At 46.7% G+C, this 8,944-nt stretch overlaps 1 protein-coding gene across 1 annotated transcript; it reads left to right on the top strand.

Annotated features, from left to right (window-relative positions):
• Positions 1-3,194: 3,194 nt before the first annotated feature.
• LOC118081393 (oocyte zinc finger protein XlCOF6-like) lies at positions 3,195-5,261 on the top strand. Its single transcript, XM_060268914.1, has 2 exons — positions 3,195-4,896; positions 4,974-5,261. The coding sequence occupies exons 1-2, from the start codon at positions 3,211-3,213 to the stop codon at positions 5,229-5,231; spliced, it is 1,944 nt and encodes a 647-aa protein (XP_060124897.1). The 5' UTR covers positions 3,195-3,210; the 3' UTR covers positions 5,232-5,261.
• Positions 5,262-8,944: the final 3,683 nt, after the last annotated feature.

The raw sequence follows: 8,944 nt of genomic DNA, 5'->3' as shown, positions 1-8,944 counted from the left end.
AAACAGCAGCAGGAGACTCTTCCAGGTGGTTCGCAATTTAGCGGAACCACCTGCTCCATCCGGGCCCAGTACGGGCCACATGATCTCCTGCAATGATTTTGCAAAGTTTTTTGCAGATAAAGTCGCTCAGATTCGGGAAGAGGTAGACTCCACCGTGGGAGCAGGGCCGGGGCGGGGGAGTGCTAGAGTCCTGTCTAGTCAAGTTTTGTGGGATCAATTTCAATCTGTTACCTCCGAGGATGTGGACAGGCTGCTTAGACGAATGAAACCAACCACCTGTCTCCTTGATCCTTGCCCATCCTGGCTTATAAAAGCTAGCCAGGAAGGGCTGGGCGATGGGCTTCGCGGGTTGGTAAATGCTTCTCTCCATGAGGGAGCCTTCCCAGACCCGCTGAAAGAGGCGGTTATTAAACCGCTTCTTAAAAAACCATCTTTAGATCCGGCCAATATGGCCAACTATCGCCCAGTCTCAAATCTTCCATTCTTGGGCAAAGTGATTGAGCGAGTGGTTGCGGAACAACTCCAGGCACGCCTGGAAGAAGCGGACCATTTGGATCCCTTCCAGTCAGGATTCAGGCCTCATCATGGGACTGAAACTGCCTTGGTCGCGCTGGTCGATGATCTCCGGCGGGCTAGGGACAAAGGTAAGAGCTGTTTCCTTGTTCTGCTGGATCTCTCAGCGGCTTTTGACACCATCGACCATAACATCCTTCTGGACCGTCTAGAGGGCTTGGGAGCTGGGGGCACTGTCATGCAGTGGTTCCGCTCCTTCCTCCTGGGCCGTGTTCAGAAAGTGGTGGTGGGGGATGAGTGTTCAGACCCCTGGGCGCTCACTTGTGGGGTGCCTCAGGGTTCTGTCCTCTCCCCCATGCTTTTTAACATCTATATGCAGCCGCTGGGAGAGATCATCAGGGGGTTTGGGCTGGGTGTCCATCAGTATGCTGATGATACCCAGCTCTACCTCTCTTTTAAATCAGAACCAGTGAAGGCGGTGAAGGTCCTGTGTGAGTGCTTGGAGGCGGTTGGAGGATGGATGGCGGCTAACAGATTGAGATTGAATCCTGACAAGACAGAAGTACTGTTTGTGGGGGACAGGAGGCGGGCGGGTGTGGAGGACTCCCTGGTCCTGAATGGGGTAACTGTGCCCCTGAAAGACCAGGTGCGCAGCCTGGGAGTCATTTTAGACTCACAGCTGTCCATGGAGGCACAGGTCAACTCCGTGTCCAGGGCAGCTGTTTATCAGCTCCATCTGGTACGCAGGCTGAGTCCCTACCTGCCCACTGACTGTCTCTCCAGAGTGGTGCATGCTCTAGTTATCTCTCGCTTGGACTACTGCAATGCGCTCTACGTGGGGCTACCTTTGAAGGTGACCCGGAAACTACAACTAATCCAGAATGCGGCAGCTAGACTGGTGACTGGGAGCGGCCGCCGAGATCACATAACACCGGTCCTAAAAGACCTACATTGGCTCCCAGTACGTTTCCGAGCACAATTCAAAGTGTTGGTGTTGACCTTTAAAGCCCTAAACGGCCTCGGTCCGGTATACCTGAAGGAGCGTCTCCACCCCCATCGTTCTGCCCGGACACTGAGGTCCAGCTCCGAGGGCCTTCTGGCGGTTCCCTCATTACGAGAAGCCAAGTTACAGGGAACCAGGCAGAGGGCCTTCTCGGTAGTGGCACCCACCCTGTGGAATGCCCTCCCACTAGAGGTCAAAGAGAACAATTACCAGACCTTTAGAAGACATCTCAAGGCAGCCCTGTTTAGGGAAGCTTTTAATGTTTGATGGATTTCTGTATTTTAGAATTTCTGTTTTTTTTTGGAAGCCGCCCAGAGTGGCTGGGGGAACCCGGCCAGATGGGCGGGGTATAAATAATAAATTATTATTATTATTATTATTATGTTCCACGGTGACACTCCAAGGTCTTCTTTGTCACGTTTCCTATATTGGGGGGGGCAGAGAGAAGGCTGTTCTCAGGGCCTGCTCCACCGTGAGGGAGACTGAGGCAGCCCCCTCAGGCAGCAGATGCAGAGAGGGGCAAGGAGGGGACTGAGCTGAGTGCCCTTTGGCCTGCCCTGATTTCACCCTCTATCCTCTCATCCAGTAGAAGGTGCTGTCCCATTGCCAGTGTCCTAGACACAATGCAGCAGTCTCGGGAAGTCAGTGGTGCAGGATGATTTGGGAATGTGTGCAGTTGGACTATATAAGAAAGATGTTGGAGACAATGGAAGAAGGAGGAAATGAAATACAGATATTCAACATTTTCAGAAGAGGGGGAAGAAGGGGAAAGTGCGTCCCTCCAGATGAGATTCCCATCGTCCCTGGCCATGGGCCATCCCTGCTTGGGCAGCTGGTATTTTGTGTCCAACCACATCTGGGGGGCCAGAGATGCCTCACATCAGCATAGAAGGTTCCTCTAGGGCTCAGTGTTACTTGGGAGTTGGTGGAATTGGATATTAGGGGTTCTTGAGATATTTTTTCAGGGATTATGATTGGTATCTAGACCCTAACACTATAAATCCAAAAAAATCTAAAAAATCTAGTAGCACCTTAGAGACCAACTAAAGTGCTACTGGAATTTATTTATATATGGTAAGTATGCACCTCCAGAGGCCAAAGGGGCTGTGCAGGTGATTAATTAAGATCTAGAAGTCAAAGGGGACAAAATGTGGCCCAAGGTTGTGGAGGATTATAGTGCAGAGGATGAAGAACTTCATGATGAATTTAGGATAAGGTTGCCAGTTCCCCCCCCCCCAATGAATCTGGTGACATTTTTCAGCTTCAGTACAGAAAGATTTTGTCTGGGGACTGATTTGTAAAACTGGGGACTATCACTGGGAAACGGGGACATATAGTAGCCATAATTTGGGAACCGGATCAAAAGTGGTCAAATTTGTGGATATAGAGCAGCTCCCTTTCCTGTGAGAAACCACTTTATTTAAAAAGTAAATCCCACAGTTCAACCGTATTCTAAGATAATGCTTCTGAACTGCATTACCATTATTTGACATTATTTCATTTGTATTTCCTAAAAACTGGGAACACGGAGGACAAGAGAGATTGCACGAGATTTTAAAATAAGAGCACATGCTGATTGATGTCTGTAATATTCCATTCTTCTCCTCCCAGAAAACAAATAGGAGTTCCTCCCCTCTTCATCCCCCAAAGCAGACAATGGAGAAGACAGACAGAATTACGGGGGGCCACGTTCAATGGGAATAACGAAGAAACCATTTAAATACATGGAGTGTGAAAAGAGAGAGGAGAAGCAGATTGAAAGTATGGACTGTGAGAAGAGCTTCAGTGACAGTGGAACACTTAAAAAACATCAACGGACTCACACTGGGGAAAAACCCTTTAAATGCATGGAGTGTGGAAGGAGCTTCAGTAGAAGTGACAGCCTTAATTTACATAATCAAACTCACACGGGGGAGAAACCATTTGAATGCATGGAATGTGGAAAGAGCTTCACTTCAAATGGAACACTTAGAATTCATCAACAAACTCACACAGGGGAGAAACCATTTAAATGCATGGAGTGTGGAAAGAGCTTCACTTTGAATGTAACACTTAGAATTCATCAACGGACTCACACAGGGGAGAAACCATTTAAATGTATGGAGTGTGGAAAGAGCTTCAGTCAGAGTGGACACCTTAGAAATCATCAACGGACTCACATGGGGGAGAAACCATTTAAATGTATGGAGTGTGGAAAGAGCTTCAGTCAGAGTGGACAACTTAGAATTCATCAACGGAGTCACACTGGGGAAAAACCATTTGAATGCATGGAATGTGGAAAGAGCTTCACTTCAAATGGAACACTTAGAATTCATCAACAGACTCACACAGGGGAGAAACCATTTAAATGCATGGAGTGTGGAAAGAGCTTCACTTTGAATGTAACACTTAGAATTCATCAACGGACACACACAGGGGAGAAACCATTTAAATGTATGGAGTGTGGAAAGAGCTTCAGTCAGAGTGGACACCTTAGAAATCATCAACGGACTCACACGGGGGAGAAACCATTTAAATGCATGGAGTGTGGAAAGAGCTTCCATGACAGTGGAACACTTAGAAAACATCAATGGACTCACACTGGGGAAAAACCATTTAAATGCATGGAGTGTGGAAAGAGCTTCAGTCAGAGGGGAAAGCTTAGAGTTCATCAACGGACTCACACGGGGGAGAAACCATTTAAATGTATGGAGTGTGGAAAGAGCTTCAATGACAGTGGAACACTTGGAAAACATCAACGGACTCACACTGGGGAAAAACCATTTAAATGCATGGAGTGTGGAAAGAGCTTCAGTGAGAGTGGCAGCCTTAATTTACATAATCAAACTCACACAGGGGAAAAACCATTTGAATGTATGGAATGTGGAAAGAGCTTCACTTCGAATGGAACACTTAGAATTCATCAACGGACTCATACGGGGGAGAAACCATTTAAATGTATGGACTGTGAGAAGAGCTTCAGTGACAGTGGAACACTTAGAAAACATCAACGGACTCACACTGGGGAAAAACCCTTTAAATGCATGGAGTGTGGAAGGAGCTTCAGTAGAAGTGACAGCCTTAATTTACATAATCAAACTCACACGGGGGAGAAACCATTTAAATGTATGGAGTGTGGAAAGAGCTTCAGTCGGAGTGGACACCTTAGAAAACATCAACGGACTCACACTGGGGAAAAACCATCTAAATGCATGGAGTGTGGAAAGAGCTTCAGTCAGAGTGGACACCTTAGAAAACATCAACGGACTCACACTGGGGAAAAACCATTTAAATGCATGGAGTGTGGAAAGAGCTTCAGTGAGAGTGGCAGCCTTAATTTACATAATCAAACTCATACAGGAGAAAAACCATTTAAATGTATGGAGTGTGGAAAGAGCTTCAGTGAGAGTGGACACCTTATAATTCATCAACAGACTCACATGGGGGAAAACCATTTAAATGCATGGAGTGTGGAAAGAGCTTCACTTCGAATGTAACACTTAGAATTCATCAACGGACTCACACAGGGGAGAAACCATTTAAATGTATGGAGTGTGGAAAGAGCTTCAGTCAGAGTGGACACCTTAGAAATCATCAATGGACTCACACGGGGGAGAAACCATTTAAATGTATGGAGTGTGGAAAGAGCTTCAGTCAGAGTGGACACCTTAGAAAACATCAACGGACTCACACTGGGGAAAAACCATCTAAATGCATGTGGAAAGAGCTTCACTGAGAGTGGACTTCTTACAAAACATCAACGGACTCACACGGGGGAGAAACCATTTAAATGTATGGAGTGCAGGAATAGCTTCAGTCAGAGTGGACACCTTAGAATTCATCAACAGATTCACATGGGGGAGAAACCATTTAAATGCATGGAGTCCGGGAAGAGCTTCAGTCAGAGTGGAATACTTAGAATTCATCAACGGACTCACACAGGGGAGAAACAAATGTATGCAGTGTAGAAAGAGCTTCACTGAGAGTGGACTTCTTACAAAACATCAACAAACTCATACAGAGGAGAAACCATATGATAGGGAATAGGAGGGGGGGCACCTAAACAAGTTCCCAGTTCGTTACCAAGAATGATCCAGATGCCCTCATGGGAGCCCCATCCCACTCAACAACCCCACTTTGGAGTTACACCAACACCAGCACCCTGGAACCCTGCACGAGTACAAGCCCCGTATAAAAAATGCTGCCTTTCTTTCCATTCCCCGCTGTCTTTGACACTACGTTGCCATATTTCTGAATGAACGATACTGTGTACTCCTATCTCTGAATGAAGTTTTTATTTGAATAGAGACGCGCCTTAACCAATCAGGTCAATGCAATGGTTCTGCAGAGCCCAGCTCAGCTCAGCTCTGCATGCTTGAGTGAGCGCTGACAAGGTGTTGACAGGAGGACAATCGTTGACAGCGCATCAAAACCTTGATCCAATTAGAACTCACTACAATGTATCTAGCCCTCCCAGGCTGCGCTAAACTCCAGCGGTTTGTATTAGGAAAACAGGAACTGCTTAATAAATCATAGGAAATCAGTTCCTTGATGGATCTTCACCGTTCCACCACCATTTTGTAGCTCAGGCCTGGGTCTTCTAAGGATGCTGGGAACAGCCATAATCCTTCAAGCGGGAGCCCACGTAGCCAGGGCGATATCTTTCTGAATAATCCATGGTCCATCTGAAAGGAATCTCCTGTCATTCACTCTCCTCCGGTCTCACCTCTCTTCTATATCCTCTCATTGTGCAATCACAAGACTCTGTTGATGCATTCCAGCAAAAGACTATTGGAATCACGGGAGCGGATGTGATGCTATATTCTGTTTCCGTTTGTTGTTTTTTCTTCGGACTTCTCTCAGCGAGTGGAGACATGCTTTCTTTTGTTCTGCCTAACTCTTAGCAATAAAGTAGCCTGTAGCCACAACCCTGCCTCAATTCGTTGTGTTTACTCTGCAAGATTTATGGAACATGTGCCTGGTGTCAACAAAGCATGGGTCATGAGAAGACATTGGGGAAAGGCTGCGGATATTCCTGCGTTGTGCCTGGGGGATCGTTCCTCCCCCACAGTGGCCTGACATTTTGGTTATGGGCCCAGCTCGCTTCCAGAAACTTTGTTTTCATTCCCAATTTTACATTCTTTGGATTCAAGCTGGGATGCGATTGCTAGCCAGCAGTTAAATGTGGCACACGTCACAGCAGTCATTCAAAATGAAGCCGACAGGCGGAGTGCCTGGTTCATTGCTCAGGGGGAGTCAGCAGATACGTCACCCCAGACAGCATTAGGTGGAACCAGAGCTTTGTAGGCCGTGAAATGTTTCTCGTGTGGACGTCTTGGACACATGCAGAAGGAGAGCAGCAGAGGGAGGGGGAGAGGCCCCAAGCCCACATCTTTCTAGGGTATCAGAAAGCTTATAGAGTGTGAATGTCCCACACTGGTATAATTAGACTGACCAGAAGTGTTGAGTACAATGCTAAGTGGGGGGGGGGGCAATGTGGGAATTTTCCAATGTTACCCTGTCACTGATGAAGAGTCTGAGGATGAGCCAGATTCAGACACTACCTCCACTAGTGAAGAAAGTGATAGTAGTGGAGATAGTGATTCTAAAAATTACACAAGAGTGCAAAGGCCTCTTTGAGACCATCTGAAGGGTCTGACCAGGAATTGGAGGAACCACTGTTCTGTTAAGACCAGCAAGGCTGAACCTGGTGTAAATGGCAACTAGTACCAGTTGGACCCAGCAGAGTAAGCGCAGGCATAGTGGAAACTTATTGGCTGCAAGGCGAAGGCAAGTAGCATGGACACAGGAACTCACTGCCACTAGTACTGAGTAACTATATACAGCTTTATTTACAAATAAAAACAACAAACAGTACATAGATCAGCACTTCTCTCTCTATCTCTCTATACAACCTCCAACTCTCCACAACGTCAGACTACACCACCAAACTACACCACACTAAGCACACGGTGGCCTTAGTCTTTATGTATTTCTAAACCAGTCACCTGGCTGTTACTAGCACCAGGCAGACTTGAGCCCTTGGAGATAGCTGACTCATACTTCTTATTGCTATGTGGCTAGCTGCACGTACACAGTAAGGCAAATTCTACAACATGTTCACCATAGGTACCCATTCTCCTAAGGAGGAGAAGCCTGGTCCTCAGGATTTGCGTATGGCACGTTAATCCGGCGGAGCGAAAGCTACTCCATCTGCTGGGGAATTGCGTACCTTACGCAGAAGTGAGAGAACCACAAAGGGTGTAGCCCCCAAAAAGGAATGCTGATCAGCTTGCTAAAACAGCCAAAACAGATACAGTTGTTGTTAGTAGCTCAAAGAAGGTTTTTGAACCTTCCAGCTTCCAAAAGATCCAGTCTTTGGACTCAAAGGATGCTGAGCCATGGTTAAATGCCAAGAAGGCTGAACTTGATTCCCAAAGTTCCAGGAATAAAGCTGCTTGCCAATCCTGTAGATACACCAATGGTAACAGGTTTTAAGGTAGATAATACTGAAGATGTGTTCTAAGCAAACTAAGCTTCATTGCCAGATGTTCAAGACCTGATATTGCAGTTAGCACAAATTTGCTAAGCAGACAAGCTAACAATCCTACAGTTAAGGATTGGAAAGCACTGAAACGCATAGTACGTGTCACGGTGGCTGGAGAAGGCTACTTCAGAGTAACGACTCTCCACAGCTCTGCATTTTATGGTTTTATTGGTGCTGAGTATTTACAGTGCTAATGGCAGTGCTATTTACAAAGACACATCTGTTCAGCTTGAATCAGAACCTCCAAGTGGCTTTTGGCGCGTTTTGCGCCAGCATAACAACTTGGGGAGACCCATCCTCTTCCCCCGACGCTTTCTGCGAAGTACCGGAGTTGGGGGGACTGGCCTCCCCCCTTCCTGTCCCACCTGGGACGATGGCTCTTCTACCCTGCCAGAGCCTTGGACACCACTTCCTGTTTCCCCACTTGAGCTGGAACTTTCTCTCTTTTCAGCCTCGCTCGGGGCTGGGCTGGAACTCAGGAGGGGAGGGGCTTCGCGATATCCCTTGCCCCTCACAGTACGCTATCTGAAAGGTGCTATGCACTACACACTGAGATTCACTGATCAGAAGTCTGGAGGTCTTGAGATATTTGCAGATCCAAGTTTTGGAAGTGATGCCACAGATGGCAAAAGCACTTCTGGTGTTTGTTACATGTACAACCAGTGTCTTTTTGACTGGTCGTGCAAGAAGCAGACAACAGTAAGCCTGAGTTCTTGTGAAGCTGAACTCAATGCATTGTCATATTCACTTATGGATTGTGAATGGTTGTTGCAATTGTGTAAATACATGATAATTTGTGTAAAGTGCCCTATACAGGTTTATCAGGACAATCAAAGCATGTTTGGCTTTGCTAACTTCTGGGAGTTGTAAGCAAGGCACAAAGCACTTGCAGTTAAAATTAC

Source organism: Zootoca vivipara, chromosome 2 (genome assembly GCF_963506605.1).
Source record: "Zootoca vivipara chromosome 2, rZooViv1.1, whole genome shotgun sequence".
Lineage (NCBI taxonomy): Eukaryota > Metazoa > Chordata > Lepidosauria > Squamata > Lacertidae > Zootoca > Zootoca vivipara.
Note: the sequence above shows the minus strand (reverse complement) of the source record. Positions and strands in the feature narration are given on the sequence as shown.